Below are 27881 nucleotides of genomic sequence, written 5' to 3'. Positions count from 1 at the left end.
TGATTAGCCCCTGCTTTCAATGTCAAAATAATGAGTTTTCATAATAAGTCGATTTAGCAACTTTTCATTCGAAGCGATATGCTTTTGAACCGTTTAAACCTAAAAATCATATTCTGTTGCTTAATTTTCAAACTCTAACCCAAATCTGAATAAGTACTCAGATATAAGCTAATATGTCCATAATTTACGGAATCGAGGTTTATATAGACTTATGTGGATATTTCAAAGAAAATTCCATGTATCTGTTCGTTAATTCAAATGGGCAGACGATGACTTAAAACTGCTTTAAGTTCCTACAGGGCTGTTCAAGATGTTGTGGGAATGGTCTGGGATTTGCAAGTTGGGATTGGATTTGCAAATTTTGTGTTTGCTGCCATGGCAACCCTGTGCATGTTATTGTTGTGAATTTACAAATGCAACGATTACGCAAATGCGCAAGATCCTGAACAGCCCTTATATATTGTCGCGCGAAGTTTGCGGCCAGCTCCTAGCTACGCGCCGAAGCAGAATAAAGAGAGCATTTAAAAGGTAACGTCTTTACTGCTAGCGCATTAAAGTGTTCAAAGTTTTAAAGTACCAGTTGAGATACTAGATTTTATGCTTTCTTCTTAATTCTCATAATTGCCGGAAGCGGCACTTAGACTGCTGTTGGGTAGGTGAGTTTAAAGATGGCGCAAGTCGACTCCAAGAAGCAGCAGAAGGTAATTTCTTCGGTAGCGGAGTTGGGCAGCATAACTCCCGCAGGAGCAACCTTTGATCGACGTTCACCCCGAGCATAGTCTAAGTATTCTTTGTATGTTTGTAGCCTTGTCTGTAGATTCCGCCCTTTTATATTCCTCGCCCATCCTTTTAGCATCCCCCACGTAGAACTCAGTCACTCAGCAGCTTGAAAATTACTGCGAGTGGGTTCGTAACTTTTTGGTTGGACATCACGCGGGTGCACCTACAAACAAGGTTTTGTTTTTGGTATTAAATATTTTGTATTAGGTATTTGGCAGCCGCTGCAGTGTGGTATTTAGCAATGCACGCTACCATTCGGCAGGGCCTGGGTTCAACCTAACTTCAAAAAAAAAAAAACAATAAAAGTTTTCTAATAGCAGTCGCCCCTCAGCAGGCAATGGCAAACCTGCGAGTGTATTTCTGCCATGAAAAACAGATTTTCGTACAGTTTTATAGCCCATTCTACTTTAATCTTATAATGTGCAAGTTTTAAGTGACTAAAAATTACCCCTGATTTTTTCGAAATAAATAAATTTGGAGTACAAAACTGTATACTGAAAAAACCTAATACTTCTGAGTAAAAGGTTGAAATTTGAGTGGAGATGTGTTGCATTTTTTTTGTAGTTTTCTACAAAGTTTTAAAATTGGTTTATATGGGGTTTGTATAAGAATGAGCTGTACATTAATTGAAAATTCTTAAAACTAAATAAGTAAACATAAGTGACAAACAATATCACTTTGAAATAGCGTGCTATAAATATGACCCAAACTGTATATACGTATGTTTGTATGTGAGTGTATAAACCCAAATATGATTTGAATGTTTTCAATGAAGCGAAATATCTACTCAACTAACCATATAATCAAAATAAAAATTTAATTTCATATCCATTCTTGCTCCCTCAAATATCTTATCCAAATCTGATGCAAACGTTCATTCGTCTATTCGTTGCTATTTGCTAGTAAACGTTTTAGTGCAAGTGAAGCTCATTTCTTTAGCAATAAATATTTGGCTAATAATGACATTGCATTTGAGAATTCGGCAGATGCTTGAACAATTTGTTAGAAATTGTTTTTTAGCTTAACCATAAACACCAGCAGTAAAAGTAAAAGCGAAATTTATGATGCAACTTAAGTGCAAATAAAAAGTTGAAAATCCACTGTATGGCTAAACTGGCAAAACTTACACACCTACGCGCGGAAAAACATTTTTTTTTTTTAGTTCATGCTCAACTCGTGCCACAATCCTTAATTGCTTGCAGGCTGCAAACAAAAGTTTTCCTTTGGTGATGTTGCCAAAAGCAAAGGTAATATTTCGTCCAACAAGCGGTCATCTCAATATTTGACCAACACTTTGGGCTATCTGTAAATGCCGTTTTATAAGTGCTCCGCAGATTTTTGAATTTTTTTTACCTACGTATGTCTATTTATTCACTGCAATTGATCCATTAAAATGTTTACCAACCAATTCACAAATCTTTTAAAAACTACCGCAGAACAACTAGCAGAGTACTTAGCGCCCTGCCACTCATAATTGCTTATGCTTCTTTTCTCATTTCCATTACAGAAAGGGTCTTTATATCTCAGATGTGCCGTTGCATGATGCCACCAGAGATTTGGTGCTGCTTTCGGAAAAATTCGAAGCAGAATACAAATTGACGAAGAATTTGGAATTACTCACTGATAAGCTGCAGCAGACCTACAGGGATTTGGAGAGTGAAAAGCAGAAGACAGATAGGTGAGTGGAGTGGAGCGTGAATAGCCTCTATATTGTACTGTCATTTGTCAAAAATATTTTTTAAAATATTACGGAAAAATAACCCAGAGCGAAGTGTAATTGAATAAAATGACTAATTAATAGGTAACATAAATATTATTTATTATTTGCAGGCTTCTCTACTCGGTACTTCCGAAATCTGTGGCCAATGAGTTACGACATCAACGTCCAGTGCCGCCTAAACGGTAACACATAAATTTGCTTAATTGTTGAACGCAAAATATTTATATTTATGGCTATGATTTCAATGTTTCATTTTATTGCACGTTTATCTTCATTTCGCTGCAGTTATGATTCGGTTACACTGATGTTTTCTGGCATCGTTGGCTTCGGTAAATATTGTGCGGAAAATACAGATGCAGAGGGCGCTATGAAAATCGTAAAAATGCTGAATGAATTGTACACAGTCTTCGATGCGTTAACAGACTCAAAGCGTAATCCAAATGTCTACAAGGTAAAATTTGATAAGCCGCTTTATTATATAAATTTAATATAAATTAAATAATAGATGCATTAATTGTGATTTTAATTTTCGGCCAGTCCAAATTGAAGTTTACGAGCTTTTTGCGCAATGGCATTGTTTTAAATTTCAAATGTATGAAATAGCCAAATCCCTTGTTGCCAGAAACTTAGTTCTAATTTTCCTTACATCGTGCAGCAACAAAATTCTTTATAGGTTTACTATTTCTTAATCCATTTTCAAAAACAGATATAGCTGGAAAGGTAATAAATAAAGTACCCTATCTGCTTTACGTTTTCAATAATTTTTCACCGACGAATGATGAAATCACCACAATTTTTAAAAACCATACTCTGATAGCAAAACAAAAAAATTGTTTTTTTTTTTTATTGGCATTTCTTAGGTTAGGTTAGGTTATGCCGGCTGCCTATAAGAGGTCTCACATAGACGAATATAATATCTACGGCGTTGCCAGATAAGTTTACGACCTATGAATCAATGCACGCACGCAATGTTAAAGAACATTTCCATTCGAATTTAGAGAATTTTAATAGACACTTTTGGCCTTTGTCGATTCTGACTGTAAGCTATGCAGCTGTACCTACCCGAATAACGCGAGTCTTTGCCTACTGAAGGCAAATTATAGGCACTACACTTTCCTCGTGATAGTTGCGTTTTCTAAATTGTTTGTCATCTTGTATTAAATTAATTTTAAGTGCACGTGCTGATAACAAACAATGCTTTGTTAGCATCTTGTTGTTGTTAGAAGCCTCGAATCTGTTCTTCTTGTTGGTGTTAAGAAATCATATTATTTTATTAATTATAAATAATTCCTGCAAGCCTGTAACCCTTAGTTATTTTCCAAAGCCTATCGACTAGTGGAATTCGTATATTCGTCATAAGTGAGGCGACTAAGAGGATGCCTTCCTAAGCTAGCTCGTCAGCTCTCTCATTACCTTCCACACCCTTGTGTCCTGGCACCCATTAAGGGTAGATGTTTTTAGCCACATCTAGCCTTCTTATAGCCTCCTTTCAGTCCGTGACGATGAAATAAATTGTTTTGTAGGAAATAAGAGTCTTAACGGCCGTCTGACTATCTCTTCTGTCGGATAAATTTCATGTAGTATCTCTGCTGCTTCCTTTATTGCAAAGACCCCGGCTGGATAGATACTGCAACGGTCTGTTAGCCTAAGGGACCTATGAATCACCGCTTCGGTCCAATATACTGCAGCCCCTACCCATTCTTCCATTTTAGAACCGTCTTACGCCAAACGTTATATTGTAGATTCTTGAAAACTTTTGAAGCTCATACGCGGGATCACCTAGTAAGTATGTAGTAAATAAGAAAGGCCATACGTTCTAAAGCTAAGCTGCCCTGTCCAGTATCTTAAGTTATGTCTTATTTTTCGTTGCTGTCCACCATACTCCATAAAATAGTACTGGCTTAATGATTGCCGTGAATATGTATGCAGTACGAAAGAGCAGGAGAAGGGCCCCAAGTGCAGTCCAGTCTCCTCTTGCATGTATACAGTGCTGCCGAGGCCTTCCTCACACGCCCCTTCACACTAAGATTCCACGATAGTTTTCTGTCCAGTACGACTCCAAGATACTTCGTAATTGGCTTTAGTTTCAAAATAGTCTTCCCCAATTTAGGTACATATATCCCAAGCTGGGATCTTATATTTTTTAGTAAATAATACTAAGTCGGGCTTCTCTGCGTCAGGTTTGCCAGTGAGGCAAGAGCCATTAGACACTTACCGCTTATGATAACTGAAATGTCATCTGCATAGGCTATTAGCATGGCTGCTCCTCCTTCTATGTTTGTCAGTAATGAATTAACCACAAGCATCCATAGAAGTAGTGATAGCACCCCTCCCGGGGGTGTTCCTCTATGCACGTCTTGCGTCACATCTTTGAACCCCATTGCGCCGAGTTTTTTCTTCAGCCCAACAGTTGGTTATCCAAACTTGAAGAGTACGATGCGCCCATATCGAGGGTATCGCTTCTACATATTAGAGCTTCTTTCGAGACATTATTAAACCCTCCCGCTATCTCTAGAAACACTTCTAAACATATTCTCAATTTTCCATGCGCTGAGCTATCGAAAATTGTCTTTCATCTAAAGTTTCTTTGATGTGTACATCTATTAGCAGTTCCAGGGTTTTCAGTAGAAATTAAGTTAGGCTGATAGGCATATAACTTTTAGAGTATACGTGGCTGCCAAAATCAGTTTTTTCTGTTAAACAAGTGACTATAAGTGACCATAAAGTCAAGGTGTAGGGATGGTATTCTTAGATATAGTAGTCGAGAGATCCAGCTTTAGTTTAAGACTAAGAGGAAGGTTCTACTACCTTTTGTTTTTTTTTTCCTAGAGCTTCTTAAGTATTGCGAAAAAACTCTTTTTTGGGCACTTGGCCACGTTTTTCTCAAAATTTGGAGCTGATGGAAACTGTATGCTTACGGATTCGTAATCAGCACAAAAAAGTCTATCAAAAACAGCTTTAACATTTGCCGTATCAAAACCAGTGTTGCCGGTTCTATCTTTGCTGCACGGAAATCTTTACTGACTCTTTAGGTATTCACACACTTGTGCGATTCTGTCGATGTGAATATGTTCTAGCGGAAGTTACAAAAGGCTATCCATAGCGTTGTTAATTCATGACATAGCTGCCACGAGATGCTCCTTCAAATTCCATGGCAGATTTTTTGGATCAGCATGGGAATTAAGTAATTACACAGGCCCATGGATGTTACATCCCTGAAAGTTGTGGCAGAAACCCACTAAATTTTGATGTTGATCAAAGTGTCCAGATTGTTGATTCACATTCAACGGGAGTTGTCATAAATGGTGGTTTAATATTGGGAAATGTTCGATATGCTACAACAAAATCGATAACAATAAAAAGTATTGCCACATCAAAATTAAAGCTCTAATTCCATAACCTAGTTATCACACATTTTGACGCGCACAAAAAATTGACTTGAAGGGGGAAAAATCGCCAAACATCGCAAAAAGCGATTTCATAAATTTTTAAGCTCAAATATCCAAAACAAAAATCGCCAAATTAGCCCCAAATCGTCCAATCTGGACACTCTGATGTTGATAGACACATAATCGTAACTCATACGCCATGGCAAGCTAGTAACTTTGGCAGACCGTCAAGTAATCAAGTGCACTCATTTTGGCACGAGTTTTATAATATACACTCAAATAAAATAAAAAAGGTCCACACTGATTGATTGCTTGCCCGCCAGCCCGAGTTCCTCGCACGCCATGGCTTATAAGTTATCTATGAACAACAACAATTTTATATGGTTTATATAAAAATATCCAAGTCGCTGTAACTTTTCTGTTTATTAAGTATACTCTTATTACTTTAAAACATCTCATGAAAAAAAATTTGTTAAGCTAAGGAGCTTCTCCAATTCGACGGCATCTTAAAAAGATGTATAGTACCCCAAAATATCTTCAAGGACACATCAGACTTGGAAACCAATTCATAAATAAATACGTTAAGAAGAAATTTCTATTAAGGCTCTTTTTAGTACTCGCCAATGACGAAAATTTTTATAGCCCCGAAATTTTCTCAAAGTAATTTTTCAGACTGTAGAGCGACTAACCCAGTTTGATGTACATATATATATGTATATGTATGTATGCATATAGGAAACCTATGGTATACATTATTTTTTTGAAGTTTATAAGCTTACATTCATGCACGGTTTCGCTTTGAAGCATTTGCACACCTAGCACAAATTGTTTATGTATGTAATCACATTTTCCATTGGCAAGAAAATAAAAAGCAGTGCATGTCAGCACCGAAATTTCCGACAGCCAAGGAGGCAACACTTCAGCTTTCGTTCTAGTTGGAAACATATACATATGTATAGCGGTTTCTTGCAAATACGAGTAGTTCGCTAGCACAAAAGACTAGCGTGAATTTACTTTAAAGAAAATAGCGATGTAATATATGTACGTAATTTTTTTTTACATACATATACATATGTATATATGTATATTTTGGCAAACTAAATTTTCGTTGGCGTGAAGACTGCCACCATCGAAGCGCAAACTCAATTGTCTCGAATATGAAGCACTTCAACTAACTGATTTTTAACAATTTCAACAACGCAAAACACTTATACGCCCTGTTATTATTAAATTTCGCATGGATTGCTGGTTGGCATATGCGAACAGGATCTTATAGCAACCTGCAAAAGCATGGCTCATTAAGCTCTACAAACTACAAGGTGGCGAGGTTGCAGCATATACGTGTGGAGGAAAAACTAAGAATTCTAGATTCACGTCTGCGACGTGGTTTTTTTTTTTGTATCCAATATATGTATGTACTTATTTAAGTATCTTTAGCAGCAGCATTTTTAAAAATACACACCATTAATTAAGTAAAAAATTCTTACCAGCGTTACCAGCATTATGAATAGAATAGGTTATGTTATATGTAAAGGCTGTTTTAGTATGTCTAATGGAGACATATTTTCTTTTACCTAAAGTCCCTATTGATATGGTTTTTGACTCGATACTGGCTATATTAGTTTGTCAGACTGTCGAAACACTACTGTCGGAAACACCACCACCTCAGTGTAGTTAACTTCGAAAACTGGCAAAGAAGGTGTTTGACACTTTCGGTTTCCTTGTCGTCTAGTCTTGACAATATCAGCAATATGAACACATTGAAAATCTCATTCTACTAGCTAACATCCCCATGAGAAAGTCGCCAATTATGATCCTTCTAATCAGCCGAAGGAAAGGGCATCCCATACGAAGGGAGACATTTTACGCTCCATTATCAATGCTGGGCCAAACTCTAAGTTTGCAGTGTTGTATGAAAGATGAACATTAAGGAGACGGACGCCCTCTACGCTCTTCTAATTTTGGACTTGCATTTCTCCAGTCCGACTTTATAAAGTCTCCAGTCAGAAGACAGTAAAAAGTTGTCTGCTTGACGATCTTAAACCGAAGAGCTCAGCCGTCCTTCGGTGTGGTTATCTTCAACCCTTCTAAAGTCCCAGTGGGCATACGCTCTCAAGGCTCTTCCTAATCTAGGCGAAGATTTCTGCTATATAACTCGCAACTGGTAGGCCTCAGATTCCTGTAGATTGTGCTAGAAGGATGAGCTTCGTCCAATATAAATTCAATGTACCTGTGATCGGTAAAACAGGAATCACTGAGGACGCTCAAAGGTATCCAATTAGAGCCTGCTCTCTTTCCTGCATGACCAAGGCAAGGGCTAGTTCCGGATCTCATGCGTGGGTTGCTCCCGTTGTCCAGAGTTGCCGAGCAAGCCCAAGTATCTTTTCCTAACCGGAACGCCTGTCTTAAACTAAATTTTCTAGAAATCATTGAAAACTACTCGTATACTTTTTTGGTCATTTAGGAATGCACTGAAATCTAAAATATTTCCATTTTTGCTTTGTTTACATTAGTTTTGGTTACAACAGTGCAACAATTTTTTGCAAACCCAGAAAACACCATATATTTTGAGTGTCACTTCTAACTATCAAAAAGCATTGAGCATAAAACAAGTAGTTTATCGATGTGTATATATGTATATATACATAAATATGTATGTATGTATATGCATAAGTGCCGTGCAGAAAAAAATATCAATTGATTAAAATAACAAACTGATAGTTAACTTTTTGCGGGATTTGGATAAATAACTAACTTCTAATTAGCTACGAAAAACAAACTTTAAATTAGTTGAAAAGTCGTGCAGGAGTCATTCGGACGTTAACGGGAGTTTGCTTTCTTTACAAGCATCCATTTAAATATCCTCCTACTTTCAATACACATTTTTCTGCACTTAGCAGGTTCTTTTTCGAATTCAGGACAAATAAAACAAAGATCAAAATTTTACATGTAACCAAATAAGAAAATATGTAATGTTAAATCAAAAATTATAAAAAAATAGAAAATAATTTTTTTTTATTGATTGATAGCTTATGTCCAAAGTAGTTAACTACAAGTTAGTTTACATCTAAGGCATCGCCGTTCAAAAGTAGTTAGTTACGGCCAAAGGAAATAGTTACCACTAATCGACTGCTAGTTAGTTAATAGTTAGCTACAAACTAGTCCCATTTCCTGCAGGGTATATATAAGAGTTGCATGCGCCACCGCGCGCACACACAAAGTTATCTTACTTACTTAAACTCTCTGCCACAATGCAGCTTGGGGCGCAAATTTATATTCGCTTCTTTCGCATTTAGCGATTTTACCCTTTTTAGCCATTAAAACAATTTTCAACTTCTCTTTGCTCCACAACGTCACCCACTTGACCGACTAACTGACTTTGTTTGCTTGGCTAACTTACCAAGTGATTGAGTCACTGACTCGTCGACTACATACTACTTACTTCATCCGCTGAGTGACTTACTAACCAAGTGCTGCTGAGGAAATTACATGAATTGACGCCAAAACTATATTTTTTCATAAAACAAAAATCTGGGTCGTTTGTCAGGGTCATACATACATACATACATACATACATATGCAGTATGTACTAAATTTATACATATGTACATATATGATTAGTGTACAAATATTCTTCTGCACACATGGGAATAGTTATTGCCGTAGGTATAGGTACGATTTCCATGTTGATGTCGTTCATTTATATAAACAAACAGTTACCAAGTAGTACTCGTAAAGTGTGCAAGTTAATATGCAAGTATGTAAGTTCACATGTAAACGCACATGTAAATGATTTCGCTCATGTTCTTATATGTATGACCGACGTTTGTGGTTGCCACGAAGCCATTAACGGCGGTCATAAAATAATTGCACTTGTGTGTGCACTCAACTTTACATTTCTTAAGTGTGATTTTTTTTCTCTTTCTCTGCATTTTCTACAATCTTCTTGAACTGCATATACATACACTTATAGCATGGACAGACGGCAATATTAATCCCGATCAAGGACGCAGTTGATCTGATCAAAATTTTATGCTGACAAATGACGGTATTGTGGATTAGGCGAATCGCGAGGTCGTGCGCTCGAATGCCATGGCGTACACATTTTTTTTTGTTTTTGTAGTTCCTTCCATTATCGAATATATCTATTTTTATGTATTTATAGTTGTTGTCTTAAAAATTTTATTAACATGAATAAGAAATAATATAAAACAAAAAAATATTGTTTTTTTTTTAATTACTGGGTGTCGGGCCTTGCTCCTACTGACCTTTAGTAGACAGTTCTGACCACTAGACTACCGCGGACGCCAAACTATATGGCTTTGTTTGGTTCGTTTACCTTTCATTCAACATAAAAAAAGCAATGACCGTTTCGGTCAATGTTGTCATCGAAGATGCCCCTAATCCGCATTAATTTTTTAAATTAATTGTAGGAATGAGCCGGATCAACGCTGCCGTCTGTCTATGCTTTTACATACAAATATTTTGCTTTCGAATTTTTTTAATGCTTGGCCTTTGCATTGACTTCGGCTATTAAACATACATTTCACTAAATACATTGTGAAAGTTAGAGGTTTATTTTAAAATATTAAAAGTATTTGGGCTATAAGTAACTTAAGCGAGTCATGCTTTATTTGTTTCAGGTGGAGACTGTTGGCGACAAATATATGGCCGTTTCTGGTTTGCCCGATCACTGTGAGGATCATGCCAAATGTATTGCTCGCTTGGCGCTGGATATGATGGATATGGCGAAGAATGTGAAAATGGGATCGAATCCAGTGGTGAGTAAATATTTGGAGCATTAAAATATGGTATTTTATATTCGATATATCTCTTAAAATTTTCCTTTAATAATAACAAGTTATTTTTAAGCAAAACAACAAAACCGACTTCAATTCTCATATAAAAATTTAAGATTACCGTTAATTTCTTCATGATGCAATCAATGATCGGATCTAAACAAAATTAGTTCGGGACTACCACTTTTGCTTAAAAAAAAGAATTATAGAAATCGGTAACATACAAAAAAAAAATTCCGACCAATTGATAACCTCAACATTTTTTTTTTTTAAGTCGGTTAAATATAACTAAAACTTCCTCACCGAGCTAAAAACTTTTGAAGATGGCCAAATAATGAACATTTCTTAAAAAATTTTGTTAATTCTTCATATAACATTGTGAAAAAGCTGAAAATCTATCCTTCGCACTATCAATTAAAAATCAAAGTAATTTCGGTGCTTACTTTCTTCTTCTTATGCATATTGCAAGGAACATAAACTTCTCCCAGGTTTTCAACCCACGTTCTAAACATTGGACTCGCGAGGCCTACGCAGAAGTAGAAAATGCTCAGATAATTCCATCTGGTCGTCCTTCTAATCGCTTCAATAATAAAAGTGTGAAATGATCTTAGCTCTTTTTCAAACAGTTCTCTGCCAAAAACCCCTAATAAAATTGAGAGCACCCGCTTTCCGTGCCCGAGAATCACTAAAATGCTCATTATTTTAATTTCGTTGAAAAAATTTTTCAACATTTCAGTTTTAAAAACCAATTGGATTTATAAAAAAAAAAGAAATTTAGGGAAAATTAAATTTTTATATTTTCCGAAATATTATGCTGGAATGCTTAGAATATAACCTTTTTTATATTCCCGATGTGATGTGTACTAATTTTTTTGTATTTTTTTTTTTTGTATGGAGTATACATATGGTGTTAGGAACAAAAATAGGTATAACTTGACCTTTAGACTTTTTTAATTTCTTTTCCATACCCAATTTTTCTTATTTTTGAATAAAAATATAGTTCACTAAACAGCACAAAATCCAAGAAACACTTTTGTTGATTTCATAGATAACTAGGGAAACGGAAGAAATTTTCGTTGAAATTTTAAATTCGATTCTTAATTCGATTTCTTAGAAATATTTTTAGCATGCAGTTTTTAAATTTTAATATAATAAAGAGCAAATTTCAAGTCGCTAAAAATTATTGTTGGATTTTAAGAATTTTTTTCGCTGAGGCTGTTACGTAACTTGCTTCATAAAAAAAATGTGTGTTCATGCGTTAGAAGAAAGAAAATTCGCAATAAAACTTTTGAAAACTTGAACTTGAATTGAAAAGTGAAAAATATGAAAGCAAGAATATTAATTTTTGAGGTTTTTGCTGTTGCATAAACCAAATTTTTATAAAAGAATAAGAAAAAATAGATATGAAAAATGTAAATAAATAAAATCGTCCATCAGTTGGGGTATACTTATTTTTCACACTCATTGTATATGTATATTGGGGTGGATCGCTCGTCATCGACAGGATTTTTTTTTTATTGTCCGATATGACAAGAAGATGGGTTTGGTACTTAGGTACTTAAGTGATACTAAAGAAAACATCTATAAATAAAAAATAATAAAAACATAATGGAAAATACTTTACCGTACATAGGTATTTAAACTGTATTTAGTACTTAGAGTGCTAAAAAATCTGTCAACCAAGCAAAATTTATAAATTTATTCTAGATTATTCTAGAGGCATTAATAATATTTCGGTGCGCAAAATGGGAATGCATTTTAAAAAGGGGGCGTGACGCTTTTCTAAGATCCAACTAGTACTGTTTTAGACAAAAGCAAGATTATTGAATTTTCTTTTGACTCCTTTCATTGAATATTTTTTATTTATATTCAACAATTCAAATGAAAATTTTATTGGAAAAGCAACAGTAACTTACACAAGGTAGAAGTTATATCTGCTTTTTCGGATATCACTATTTCTACATTCTGGGATTCGAATCAGCGACTCCAGCTTCAAGAGCCAGTGGTCACCCGATTATGATTCCAGCATTGGAATTTGAAAAGAAATTTTATAGGCAAAAACTCTTGGGTAAATCAGTTGTCTATTTTTTTAATTAAACACATTTTTAGTTACCCATTTCCGGCTTGGACTCAAAGTAAAATAGAATCTGCTTTTTAGTTACTCACAAAAGTTTACAAATTAACAACCATACCGCCGATTAATAGACAAACTCACAACACCATTTAAGTAGGTAGTGGCTGCACTTTCTACAACACATTGCTTAATGTGTTGCTAATGTCAGTTTACTAACTGCTCTCCTATGTTAGGAGTAAACTTTTTGATGTGTGTTCTTGAAAACTTACAAGAACGAAATGAAGGACTCGTTTGTTTAACTACACACTCTCACTCACTAATGGCAAAAATCACCACTTTTATAAAACAAATTAAATCTTTTTTGAAAAATTTAAAAAAATCCTTCATAACACTTTGTAAAAGCGCTCATTGTCAGGAGAGACATATGCGAAAATGTACGTATGTACATACGCGACTCATTTACGTGTTTCTTACTCTTATACATACATACATACAAGCGAGCGCATAGTCGTGCAACTTCTGTGTTAAAATAACACAAATTAATTTTAAAGTTTTGTTTTTAATGCTTTAACTTACAATAAAGTTAAAGCAAAGTGCCTGTTGCAGCAACTTTTGATTATCTTTTTGTTTTGTTTTGTTATCTAAGACTTCTTCGCACATCCTCTCACACAACATTGAATGACACACCTAAGCCACTCATAGGTATTTTTGGTTTTGTTGCACTCGTAGTATGATCGTTGGAACTAAACGTCGAAGTTGTACGACTCGTAGTAGAAGCGTAGAAGAATGCACGAAAAGCAGCAGTATCAATACCACAAAGAACAACGTCTAAAGAGCAATTAACGACAATGGCGAAAAGTTTTCACTTGGCTTTCATCTTTGTTTTTTCCTGTCGCATCCTTTTCTACTTCCCCCTATTCATCGCAGAACTTACCCGCAACGCTCTTATCTGTGCCAAAGTAGTAAGTGAAAGTGGAGCAGTCTAAATGGGGTAACTATGAGCATTGGGCGTAAGTTCATGCAATACACACATACATATTATCTACTTGTACACGTGCATATACTTTCCCGCATGCCAGCAACGCTTTAAGTTGCGTATACGCCATGGTGGCTTTGAAATCTTTCAGCGAGAATTACTGCAAATTTCGAGAAACAGTTATTAAAATCCGCCAGCGACGAAGGGTTTGTTTTCTGGCGCTACTGTACTGCACATATGTACATTGCCACGCATATGATTTTTATAGCTCAATGCATCCATAATGTGCTGGTCAGCAGTACGATTGCACGAGTGTTGCATTGTTAATTACTTCCACACTCATTGCATTGCCGAATTGTTGTGCCATTAATAGAAAATTTTGAGAAAAGATTATGGCATAGTTAAAGCACAAATATAATGTGGTCTTTGCAAAAAAAAAATTGATTTAAGTTTACTCTCACGGATAAGTTCGATTTGCAGAAGACAAGAGATACGAAATAAGTGTTTGAATTCAAAATACTTACATACTGCAAACGCTAGAGTCAGTGGAGAACTCCCGGCCTTTCCTTATTGAAAGAGAATTAGTTTTCTTGAGGAGTTAACTGGTGTTTGCTATATCATAAATTACTTAAGACTGTCCCCTTTGTTAGTATTACTCCATTTACATTTACCGTAATGCAGTCAATTCGATAACCTCATACAAAATATTTACTTTAGGTGAGATGTTCTAGGAAAACCCCGTTTTAAACATTCTGTTAACTTGCCTCGAATATTTGAGTCCAATTCCAAAACTTTTAGCGTGGTCTCCAATATTTCGATATTCATGTACAACTCTAGAATAGTCCGCCTGAATGGCTCAAGAAAAATATTTGCCGCTTTCTAAATCTAGTCATAAAACTGTGTTACATACTTAATTTATGAGCGATTTCCCTCTGATGCTAAATAAAATTATAAAAAAGTTTTGTATCAACTCCGAAGATTACTTTTCAGATTTACTTCGTCGAGCCAAAAACAATTTACTAGCTCAACACATCGGGCTGCAGAGGCTTTTAGGTTTCACAGAATGAATGCAAAATTGGCATTTGGGTATTTTGATCTACAGTTAAGCCTTGACTACATACAAACATTTTCGTAATAGTCAAAAAGGGCAGTTGTAAGTCATTCAGCCCCATCTGATAGCACTTTTCACGTTAGCTGTATAATTAATATAATGACTATTGGATCTAGCTATCACTTAGTTAGAAAACATATTTTTTATAAAAATTAATATTACGAAACAACCAACAAACCTGCACAATCCCTAAATCACGGCAGACATACGAGCAGCACTACACGTCTCCTTCAATTTCGTGCAATTTAACATTTGCCATCAAAGTAATTTTACATGTCCGTGACACGTATCCACACTGTCACCACAAGTGGCGCCGCCGCACACAAGGGTCACTCACTAGTGCCTTGAGCACTTTTGAACAACAACAACGACATCCTGCGAGCGCTGAGTGGATCTGTGCATTAGCGTGTGCTCGAAATAACCAACTCAGCACTAACCGGTCGGCTGCATAATAACACACTTTACTTGATTTAACTTAGCGGTAAATGTGCACTAAGGCCAAGTTGATTTTTGACAGATTGCTTGCACATCACGACCATGAAAGCGGGAACTCTTCATCAATTTGAATTTATTTAGTTTTGCACCTATCAGGTAAGCGCTGTTTGTGTTGTTTTAGTTGGAAGCTGCTGTTCTGCACAAGCAAGTCGTGCGAGAAATTTTATAATTTATCAGCATGATTTCGAAACTTTTCAAATATCTACCGCTGTTATCCTTAAAACTTCCTTCCGTTTGCTACAGAATGCTATTTGGTATATACATATGAACTTACCTACGAAGTTTTTTTTGTAGGTGACCTACTTGCACATCCACATTTTTTTCTATTTTATGCGCCATACACGCACGTACACTTTCATGTGTGAGGAAATTGCTAATGAATATTTTCTCTGCTGCCCGTGGGTATGTGTGCATGTATGAATTTTTCGCTTGCTCCTATTAAATATCGAGTTCTCTTGAAAGCTGATCTCAATTATTTCCGAAATGGAGCTTTTTAGTTGAACTCCAAAAGCGCATTTAAGCCCTCATGCCTTATTTAAAATTAATTTTATTTTTTTCAGTAGCGAGTTTTCCCTCAATCTGACTATCTGAAATTAGGTACTTTAATTTCCGTTGGAAATATTTATTTGTAAAAGTGGAATTCTTTTTTTTTGCTTATCTACTTGGCAAGAAGATATCTTGATCGACCACGTATGGGGTGAGGGATGTTTCGCATTACCACGTGATTTCTTTATAGTCTAAGATCCAACAAGGGCACGACCTTCACTCATCTGTCTAATGGATGAAATCAATTTCGTATGAAATTTAACGTGTTCATAAATATTTCGCGAGTGGGTTGGCTGAAATCCTGGCCAGGATATTTTTTATTAAATATTCATAAATTGTAATTTTTTTTTTTTATTTTGTACTCATTTAATTTAATTATTATAACAAGAACTAAAATAGATATCGGCATGAAATTTTGTTCAAGATATGTTTGAATGATTAACAACTTCTGGTCATAAATTAAGATCATGGTCAAGATCGAATAGCGACCTGCCTTATAATAAAAAAAATCTTTAAATTTTTCATCAATTTATGGTATCTTTATGTAAACACTTTCACATGGCGTAAATATAAATATTATAATTCAATTTCAAATCAATTAAATTATATTAAATTCAATAAGATCATACGAGGTTCCCTGGTGATCACAAGGGAGTGCATGGCGATTTTTGTTAAATAATGGCAATGTTTTCAAATTAAAATTTTCTATTATCTCCAATCCCAGTGAACTCGATGAAGAAGTCTGATGAGATCTCCGAAATAGCAGCTATAACTTCTACCATATGTTAATTATTGTTGTTATCCGCAAATTTTTTTCATTCGAAAAAAAAACGCCTCGAAATTTCGGAATATAATTGCGAACTTTTTTATCTGAATTTTTCGAAAAATTATGGGTATACAGGTGCATCGGTGCATCCAAGTTTTAAGCGGTTGAAAATCGCCTTGATTCGCGGTTTTTTCCATATAAAAAAATGTAACTTATAAAAATCATCGTTGATTTTTCAGTGATAGTTCAGTGGCCAAAAGAAGTGCATCTTGCTCGATAACTTCCGAAAGCTTATTAGCTTTCTTCATTTCAACTTTTTGGCAACAATCCTACAAAATTTAGTTGGCCTTCCAACAGAAAATGTCAGCTTACCAAACTTAGAACACACAAATTGTGACAAGTCTATTTGAAATTCGGGCCAATTTTTATTTACAGTAAGAAACCACACTTTTTTCGGAAAGCTTTTGTTCACTTTAGGTACAATTTCTGAATTAGGTTTCGCACATCTAATTTAAATTTATCAAATTTAATTCTATGATTAAACAAAAAAAAACAAAATCTGTTATTACATCAAGTAATTCACTTTAAGGAGTCGACAGACAAAAATTAACAATTTTTCCTCTTGAAATTTCGGGAGTCATGTTAAAAATAAAAAATAAATGTAGGCGTGTTGCAGCAAGGCGCCCTAGTTTTGCACATTGGACCACTGTGCGTTGGCGTACATTACAAAAGGGCTGACTTAAGACCCAGGCTCACAGGAGATTGTCGAATACTTTGTGTGTCAGTTCCCTGCCCTCGCAAGTGTTAGGCTAAAGACACTCGGCAAACCATCCATGCAGAATATTTCAGATTGCAGCCACCTCTCTCTGTATGACGTACTTCTTTGAAGCCGCCCAATGGCCACCGTCCACTTATTTATGGTGAATTTCCGTATCTCAGTAGCCGCTTCACCAATCCTTACCATATTCGTAACGATTTTTCTTTAAGGTCCAGCTAAAAAATAGCTGAAAATCTTTGAAATCGGGCGATAACCACGCCCATTTTCCATATAACGGTAATTTACAGAAATACGAAACCTGACTACTAGTAACTACTGAATTCACTCAACAACACCACTTAGCTTAAAATTAGATTATTAAAAATTTTTGGATAATGGGCGTGGCGCTGCCTACTTATGACAACAAATTTGTGTCTCGGTAAACAATTAATAAATTTCTATCATACTCGGTGCACTTAATAACCTTTTTACGGAACAGCAATTCGTTGAAAATTGTTCAAATCGGACTAAAATAACACTCGCGTCCCGTATAAAGGTAAATTTCAGAAATACGAAAACTCCGATATTTCAATAACTGATATTCAGGCACCGCTAGCCAAATTTGTTTTCATCTTAGTCCCGAAAGGCTGGAGAGTGTAATAGAGAGCGCTGGGGTAATTCCACGTTCTCTCCCTACACGCAGCTTCAGCAAGAGGGATCGCGTAAGTATCTTAACTATTTGCGTGAATACTAATCAATTCGACAGCGAGAGCAGAGGATTCGTAATAGTAAAGAGATCCTTTAACCGCCTCTAGAGAAGTTTAGGCCAAAGGTATCTTGCAATTTCACTGTCCTAGTTTTTACCTAGCGCTCATTTCAGTTTAGGGAGCGCCAGGTGAAAACTTGGAGATGTGCCCCACCGTTCAAGGATGAGCCATAGGAGATCAGAGGTATCACTTTCAAGTTTCAAGTGTGCCTTTACTTACCCAGTCATCAATCCAAATGAGACGTACAAGAAAACACACCACATGGAGTTAAGGGCCCTTGAAGCCTCCTTGCTATCAGATTATACTATATGTATTACTCACCTCACTTACTTACTTACATCACGCTCTACTGCAGTGAGTCCACTGCTTCTTGAATGACAACTATTTCCTGAACTTTGTTTTGATGGAGATTTCCCAGCAAAATATCCCTCCACCAACCCTACCTTCAAATTTCTAACCGTTTGTGAAAGGGTACATAGTGACCTGTAAATTAACAATAGTAGGTCGGTTTCAACCTACATATTTTGAGATTTGGCTATTGCTTCAGGAACGATGATTGGCATGGAAGGCCCCTACTGTGACATCTTTGCGAATATAAGCTTTCTATATCCATTTTCCTCATGTGAGTAGGGCGATATCTACCAACCGTCCTTAGCAAATAGCAAGTTCCCGGGAGACTTTTTATAGGCGTGTAAGGAAATAAGGGAATGATTTGTACAGATTTTATGAACCTTTAAATTTTTTTAAAGTCTTTATTACTTTTACTGGATCTGTGTATGTATGTATGTACATTAGACTGCATCACTCCCAATACAAAAAAAAGAGGTACTGTATTTCCTTTGGAATTATAATATCTATTATATTTTAAGACTTCTTCCAAAATATTTCGGAAAAATATTAAGCTTTACGTGGGCTGGACCGATTTGAAAATACCTCCAAAATTGGAGTTTTTTTATGATAAAAAGAGTTTCTTAAAGATGTTTTTGAAAAAAAAAACCTATCAAATGACAAAACGGCTTAAACTTAAACAATTTGCATAGAAATATTAAAAAAAAAAATGTTAAAAAATTTTTAACGGATTCGTAATAGAGATTTTTGATGCTATTTCTTAATTTATTTCAAAGATTGGTATAAGAAAAACTTAAATAACTGAACCTGAACTATTCCGATTTAGACCAGTGAGGTATCACTGGAAAAATATTTTCAAAGTATGAAAGAGAACGGTAGGATGAACGAGTGTCAGTCCAAATTGAATTAAAATTTGTCGGTATTTGAAAAAAATTGGGACCTGAATGAGTTTTTTTTTGCACAGATATAAAAACAAATGGAAAAATACCTTTTTACTGATACCCCACAAGTCTAGTTCGGAATAGTTTTGGCCCAGTTATTAAAGTTTTCGTAAATCAATCTTTGAAAAATTAAAAAAAAACAGCATCAAATATCTCATAATAACGCGTCCCTTGAAAAGATGTTCAAATATATTTATGCAGATTTTTTAAGCTTAATCTGTTTTGTCATCTGATGGGATTTTTTCCAAAAAGTTCTTTAATAAACTATTTTTATTCATAAAGAACTCCACTTTTTTAGGTATTTTCTAATTGGTCCAGCTCACGTAAATCTTAACATATTGCGAAAAAATTTTGGTGCACGTCTTCAAATGTAATAAAATATTTAGCCCCGGCGGAAGAACCGCAACTTTTTTTAGGTGATGCAGTCTAATGTACATGTATATTTTATAAATGAAAAATCTTACACTCCATGTTCTCATTTACGAGTGGAAACAAAAATTAACATCTTAATTCAAATTTATTATTTTCTTATTTTATATACATATATTTATGTAATCATTATAAGAAAAATCATTTTCAATTCGAATATTAGTAAATTCGCGTGACCGCATTTTTAATCTGTTCGCTTTTTTACTTTTTCCATTTTCATTCCCGCAGCAAGTGACAATTGGCATACACTCGGGCGAAGTGGTGACCGGCGTTATCGGTAATCGCGTGCCACGTTACTGTCTCTTTGGCAATACGGTGAATCTGACAAGTCGCACGGAGACCACAGGAGTGCCAGGCTGCATTAATGTCAGCGAGGAAACTTATCGGTGAGTGACACACAGTGATTTTCTTATTTTTTCATTTAATCTAAAATGTAATCCATGCATTACATACATACTACTTTTAAGCTTACATTCTTACATACATACTTAATAGATAAACCTATTTCAAGCGAAACGAGAATAATACAATTACACACAATGCTGGCTATTTACTTATTTAGTTGTTGAGCTGCAATGAGCAGCAAACTGATGTAGAAAGATAAGTCTTATTCACCCTGTTTGTTGACTTGTTTGTAGATTATTGTGTTGAACACAACTTGCAACTGAAAATTTGTTATAAATACATATTAAGTTAAAAAGTTGTTCGCCATTTCTTTACTCAGTTTTGTTTATGAACAGCTGTTGTTCATAAATTTTTAAACTACATAAGCACATGTGTACACACATGTAGGTGTATGGTATATAGGCAAAGCTAATCTTTCGTTTACATACAAAAGTTTGGTTAGCAAACTGCAAACCAACGAGCTATTCACTACTAAGCTACTAAGCTAGACAAAATGTTGCCAATTTTGTACGTAAGTGTTAGTGTTTCTCTGTTACTGCATACATATGTATGTATAGCGTTACAGCTTATGTAGTTAGTTACATACATATAGTCTATATATTTGGCAGTTTATGTAGTTCACTGCATTTCATACTTACACACATACTTTTTATATTTATTTTGAGAATGTTGGCTAGCTAAGCTGGCGTTCAGTGCATTCGCTGACCTTGACTTCAATATCACAGTTTTCGCTGTTGCTGTTGCCATAGGTATTTGCGTCGGCGTTGGTGTTGTTGGCGCCGCTACTGCACTGCATCGTCACGCCGTCATCGTCGTTGCTGTCGTTGCTGTCACTGCTGCAACTGGCACTATCTGTGGCATTCAGCTGCACCTGCGTTGAACTGATAATGTCTACCACTACGGGCCTCTCCAACCGATTTTCCATCTCTAACTGCTCTTCCACAACTTCCGCTGAATCTTCTTCAAACACTGTTGCCAAATCGCCTACCACTATTATTGATTGCTGTTCGTTTGGCGGTTCGCCGCCATCCACCAATAGACTCTCGTCCACTTCAACGCCCACTTCTATATCCACAGAAGACTGCTCCTCATCCTTGGACTCAGCAAAATGTACACGCTTCTTGGCACCATTGACGCCACCACCAAAGGCTTGTAGCTTTTCTAACGCTGCATTATTTTCGGCATCGTTCTCTTTCTGTGGCCCTTCGAGCTCTTCCATAAGGTCGATATAGCGCTGTAGGCGTCGTGGCAGCCGCAAAGTATCGATGCCGCCGGGTAGTTGGCAATTTTGGCGCAGTAAGTCACGTATGCGGCATCTGCAACATGTTGACAAAAAAATTTAGTTCTTAAGAGAGCTTAGTATTTAGTGATATGGAAGTGAAACATTTGTTAAGCTTTACAAGAAAAGTGAAAGCAATGGGTATTGCAAAGTTCAGTGGAAATAATAAAGTGCAAAATAAAAGGAAAACACTTGGCGCGCGTTTTGTCGCTTTTTGTAATGGACAAAGCGGAAAATATTATACGTACATATGTAGGTATGCATTTAGAAGAATCGCCGCCAAAATCTCGCGCCTTACAGTTTTTCACTAAAACTTTGAAAAAAGTTTACAAAGTTTCTCTCCACCCCATTTGTATTTAAGGCCTTGCATACACGTGCTCAATAAGTACAAAAGTTTTTAGCCTTTAAAGTAATACATGCCTACATACATACATATGTATTTGATTTAGATGGTAAAAATAAGAAAAACTGTATGAAACAGTATGAAGCGCTGTTGACAAATATTTAGAAAGTTTGGCAAAATCCAAATGTAAAAAACAACAGAATAATAGAAACTGACAAAGCATTGTATATTAAATTGTATGTACTCCTAAAGAAGTTGATCACTCGGTAAAGAATAATATTAAAAGTTTTTCTTTTAGTTCGAAAGTTCGTAACGCTGGAAGAAGCTCAATATTCAGTTGCTGAGTTTATTTATAATCCGCAAAAAATACGAGTGAATTGAATTTATGTGTTGTTTAAAGTATTAGTGACACTTCCAAATTCTTTCATGCTTTTTTATTTATGCATTTATATCTTTTTATTGTCCCTGCTTTGAGAACTCTTGTACTTAGTGTAGGGTTTAGACTACTGAAACTCGATTAAAGAACAATGGACTTTAAACATTTGATGGCAAAAATATTTTCGTAGTATATTTTTAGTTTTAGTTCTGCATGAAATAATTATTATTTCTGCAAAGAGCATTTAATTAAAAAAATATATAAATTTTATTTGATTAAACATTATGCGACATTGAAATATCAGACGCATTGTTGATAGAAATTTTTTATTTATTTTTAAAACTGCAACAACAGTACAACAGATGGCATTAGAATACACATTTTTTTCAAACATTTTCGGCCCTTTATCCAGGGAGCAAAAACGTAGAAGTAGAAATTCCCAATTTTCATGATTTCCACTATTTTTCCATAACGTCGAAACGCCTTGACTAATTTCAAAAAGTTAATTAAACATAAATGGTAATTCTTAGAAACAAAATTGTTATACCAGTTTTGTATAAACAATTGCATGTTCTACACTTTAGTGTAACCTATTTTAATGAGTACTCTTACCGTTTGGCTGAACAGTGAAAAAAAAATGCGACCATGAATAACTTTTTCCAAATGTGGAATCAATGGAGACCTTTCACATTTGATTTCTAATAGTGTTCGCAAAATTCTTACCAATTTTCAATTTAGTGCGAATTATTACAACCTTGAATGTTTAACTTGAGTGAGCTTTAAATTATGTATGTAAGTCGATTTAACTGAAACAAATGGGATTTTTTAAGGGAATGCGAGTATTTTTTAATGGGGTTAGCGAGAAAAATTTGCCTTTTTGAAATAATTTTATACACATTCTAAAATTATGTGAAAAATTATAAAAATTGTTTACTCAATTGGCTAAAAGAATAAAGAAAAATTTGGATTCCATATAAGTCGGCACATTAAAAGTGCATATCTATGTATTTAATACGTGAAGGAATTTTTCGTTCAAGTACGTTGAAAATATTCAGACATATACATATATTTCCTAAAAACATTAATATTTATAGATGTACAAGTTATACTTTCCAAAATTTCATAAGAAATATTAAAATTTGGGTGTCAAAGAAAAGTTTGTTTGATTTATTTGAAGAGGGCTGCCTCCGGTTAAAAAAGTTAAATTTAATAAAGTAAGCGAATTGTTAAAATATGAGTATCAATCAAAATGGTATTTACTTCTTAACTTATTTGTAGGGGAGTTTCCACGTGTTTATAAAATCAAATTCAATTAAATTCATCAGTCAATTAAAATAGGTATCATAAATTCAGACAAAAGAGGATAAAAAAAGATTTTAGTTTGAAAATATTTTAAAAAAGGGTTGCCACCTGTTTTAAAAGTCGAAATTATTTAAGATATACACATGCTAAATGAAATACTAAAACAAGTATATGAGTGTCAACCGAAAGAGTTTTAAAATAACTTTAGTCTGAAAATATTTTTGATTAGGGTTGCCAACTATTCGAAAAGCAAAAGCTATCAAACTATGTACATATACTATATATATACATGTATATACATAATACGCGAAAAAATTACTCATATTAAGTGATCTAAAAAAAACAGTAATATGGGACCTTATGAAGATTCAACAAGTCCACTAAGAACTTTTTAATAGTGTCGATGTTGAATCGTAATCAGCAACTTTGAAGCGTTTCAGATAATGAGTTTTAAGAAAATGTAACGACTTAAAAAATATGTGCAATATATTGGACCTGCTATTTTGAATTTTAAGACCTAAGGCTTCAAATAATGCTTTCATAGTTTAGCCAACTTTTTCCACTGATTTGCATTGCACAGAGGGTAATATTAAGTCTGATTTTCTTATAAAGCCCAATTGACCACATTTGGGCTAAATTTTGTTGAGCCGTTAGGATGGCTGTTCCTTTTTAAAATGGCTGAGATGTCACATTTTCGCAGTATTCAAATATGATTGATCACAATATTCGACTTTTAAATATTTCATTCACTAGCATGTTTTCCATGGAAGAGTGGTTTTCCTCTCTTAATAATGACATAAATGCAACAGAAAAGAAATCTAAATAAAGAAGCAATCTCAACTGAAAGCGGACCATACATATACGCTAACCTCAAAGCTTGCGCGGAAATTTTAGATTTTTTAACCGATTTTCGCATTTCAGCCAAATACTTAGTAATCAGTGAATATTAATTAATGTCTAATAACTGCACTTCTTTTAAATTTCATAAAAAAATTTTAACCAATTTACGCTGAAGTCCTTTTCAGTTTTACCAGATTTAATACACACATAGGTACATATGTCCGGGGTATCTTTTCTTTTCGAATTCCTTATAACCAACACTGGTATATGGTAATTTTCGTACGAAAAATATTTATCCTCTTTTCAATGGCAATATTTACTATCACTTCTCATGAAAACTGGCAAAACCAATTTTCGCTTTGGTTTCTTATTCTGACACACAACCACAATTCAAATAAAAATATATAATTGAAATCGATGTTTGGAGTGTAACGGTGTTCTTTTATTTTTTTGTGCGGCAATTTGTCATTTTATACGATCCAATTGCCCCAAATTGCCGTTCGAATTGCCAGTCAAATAGCTTTCGTTTCAAATAAATTTGTTCGCATGCTCGTTATGTTTGTCTGACTGTATGGTCTTCTGCCCGCATTTCTTTTTTTTTTTTGTTTTTTTCTTACGACATTCATAGCCTAACCTGAATATGTCATACGAAATTTATGATAGGACCTTTTGACATAGCACAGAGTGAAAATAATATCTTTCATAAGAAATTCATGGACACTTGGCAGCAAAAATATTTTTGTGATGCTTGACTGCGTAAAATTTGTTAGCTGTATGGAAAAAATGTTGTTGTCAAATTAATTTTAAGCCACCAGAGAGCCAAAAATATTGTTGGTAAGTGCAAGCTATTTGGTTTTAATTAAAATTTCTCATAAAATCACCTCAAACTCCAAAATAACATTTTGAATAAAATTTTTATTAAGAGGGAAAATGAAATTTTGTGACCAGATCGTATCCTTAAATATTTTGCTAAAAAAAATTTTAGCAATTTAATTTGTTATTTCCGACAAAGTAATCGTGCTAGAAATTATTCTACTTGGCTTGTGAAAAGCGACAAGATAAATATCTCGGCAGGCGCCTACTTACCTACATATTGAGTGCCGCTAGCTAAGCTTTAAGAATGAAGGTAAATATATATATATGTATGCATGTATGCAGATAAGTATTTATATCAGAGCAAATATGGTAATAATATCTGTACATGTATGTATATACTAGTGTGTGCAGGTCTGCCAGCATGAATTAAAACCTCTGAGCTTTCGCAAAGTCGGTTGCCCTTATTGAAAGAAAAACCATTTATCATATGCACAGCATCACTAAACGCATAACTGAAATGAAAAATGGCCAATGAGTGCATTAAGCTACACAGCCATATTTCATAAAATCCAGTGCACTACACTAGCAGTTAATATGGATTATGGTTCTCAAAACACCGTATCCGAGAATCAATCATGAAACCACAAAACTTAATATTTGATATTTATTAATTAATTTAATCTAAGTGTAGCCGCGCGTAACGAATAATAAATAAATGTTTGCCAATGTGCATTGAATTTTTCTATACATTAGGGTGCGCCTTATTTTCATCTTTGACCCACAAAGGAAGACTACCCATCGATAGCTTAATTTGATCATTAAAATCTGTTCTGAGAAAAATTAAAATTGCGGATAAAGCTTTTGTCATTTCCGTCTAGCTTTGATGTTTTGATACCATTTCATGTTTATATCATCAGAGTGTTAGCGCCCACTTTAATTATAAATAATATTTGCACAACTGCAAAGTCCTGCAACCCGGAAGTCCTTAGCTTTTGTATTTGTATTTAACCTTTACATGCGGACAAGGAGTCTCACGTATCCTCGAGATGATGTCTACATATTTCAGAACTCTCTCTGAACTACTGCAAAATGACTGCTGAGCGGGATATTTGATACTTGTGTTGTGGTAGTGGCGTGGTCTCAAAGTTTCATACATTTATCATGTAAACGCTATGAAGTAAATGTACAAATTCTCACTTCTCACGCAATGCAAAAGTTGTCCCGCGAGTTCACCTCCTACTCCAACATCATTGCAATGGAAATTTAAATTGTTGCGTGTCGTTTAAAAGTTTAAAAGAAAAATATGAATTTAAAAAACTTAAAGAACAAAATAAATAAACAAGTAATTTCAAAGCAAAAAAGAAATCCGACTTCAAAGAATTATATAAATCGCTTAACGTTGTCCCAAGTTATGCGGTAAAATACATAAATATTTCGACGAATTTATAACCTCCTCCTTTTTTTTAAAGTCGGTTAAAAGTAAATAAAATACGTAAAAAAATTAAATCTGTAAGAGAAGAAAAAATAAAAAAAAGTATCCAAAAATCGAATCCCAAACATTTTTCTCATTAAAAAAAAGAGTATTTCCAAAATGGAACCAATTCAGAACGATCTTAACAGCTGCCTTTTCATGCTAGTACGGCGGGAGTTCTGAACCAGTTTGATTTTCTGCAGGGAACCGTTCTGCATGTGACCAAAACACGCACTAAATAAATTTTCAGAGTTTTTTTTAAACCCTGACTCTGCCCGCATAGTTATTTAATCTACGTGCAGCTGTTACACGGAATAATTATATACACATTGTAAATACACATACAGCTACGCATATAATTTTTGGGCCCCAATTGGTTATGAAGCTCACAGCACTTAGTTTTCATTATTGTGATGACTTATCAACTTTTTGTGCCTTTCAACGCCATTTAACACCGCTTAGCTAATTTGCTTTCTCATACATTTCTACTTCTTTTGTCAAGCATAATCAGCTTATCCACTTTGACAAAAAGGTCATTACGCTTAAGCGGCGCAGTATCCCTTGATAGAGTGAAACATGTATATACTTGCTTTTTGCGCTTAAAGCCGATTATTAATCGATAATGCTCGGGCTAATTAATTAATAGCGACAAAGAAAATGATACGCCATTATTATTAGATGACGTCAATATTTTTTTGGTTATCGTGTAGTTACGTATACTATATGCATGTACATTAGGTTGGTCCAAAAAAAAAGTTAAGTCGGAATTTGAATGCTCTCACAACCTAGAATTGTTTTATAACAAAAAAAATATAGCCCTATTTTGTTTTAAGCTCAAAAAATATTTAGAGGTCGCCCAATCCGCTCAAAGTTTTCGATGTATTTTATATGGCAATAAACAATTTTTAGTAGAAATGGTATGGAATTCCTCAAAATCAATATTTTTCGATCGGAAAACTCTGGTTCTCTTCAGAAAACATCCAATAATAAAACACAATTTTTATTTCAAATTTTGTTTAATAAACCGAGTCTTTATTGGTGCCCGTATTGAATTTTTTAGGAGTTTTGGCGAATCTATAAATTATAGTTACTATACAAAAATGGTTTGGTATTATTATAGGGAATCTCCTACAGAGAAGCAGAGTTTTCCG

At 34.7% G+C, this 27881-nt stretch overlaps 2 protein-coding genes across 4 annotated transcripts in view; one reads left to right on the top strand and one right to left on the bottom strand.

Moving 5' to 3' along the window:
* The window catches only part of LOC118737583 (guanylate cyclase soluble subunit beta-1), a 248683-nt gene that overhangs the window by 162213 nt on the left and 58589 nt on the right, over window positions 1-27881 (top strand). Inside the window, exons 12-16 of the mRNA XM_036468174.1 lie at window positions 2288-2458; window positions 2611-2682; window positions 2786-2951; window positions 10533-10670; window positions 20127-20284. Coding sequence (XP_036324067.1) covers window positions 2288-2458; window positions 2611-2682; window positions 2786-2951; window positions 10533-10670; window positions 20127-20284 — 705 coding nt within the window. The remainder of the gene's footprint in view (window positions 1-2287; window positions 2459-2610; window positions 2683-2785; window positions 2952-10532; window positions 10671-20126; window positions 20285-27881) is intronic.
* Window positions 20278-27881, bottom strand: part of LOC118737584 — an 81785-nt gene continuing 74181 nt past the window's right edge. For 2 of the 3 annotated variants that reach the window (XM_036468175.1, XM_036468178.1), the window contains 2 exons: window positions 20950-21619; window positions 20278-20562 (listed from right to left, as the gene is read on the bottom strand). In XM_036468175.1, coding sequence (XP_036324068.1) covers window positions 20977-21619 — 643 coding nt within the window. In that variant the 3' untranslated portion in view covers window positions 20278-20562; window positions 20950-20976. Of the gene's footprint in view, window positions 20563-20941; window positions 21620-27881 lie in introns of all 3 variants that reach the window. The other variant, XM_036468176.1, reaches the window with a different exon arrangement.

This window comes from Rhagoletis pomonella, unplaced genomic scaffold (assembly GCF_013731165.1).
Source record: "Rhagoletis pomonella isolate Grant_MI unplaced genomic scaffold, Rhpom_1.0 Rhpom_scaffold_00004, whole genome shotgun sequence".
NCBI classification, from domain to species: Eukaryota; Metazoa; Arthropoda; class Insecta; order Diptera; family Tephritidae; genus Rhagoletis; species Rhagoletis pomonella.
This window is presented reverse-complemented; position numbering and strand designations above follow the sequence as displayed.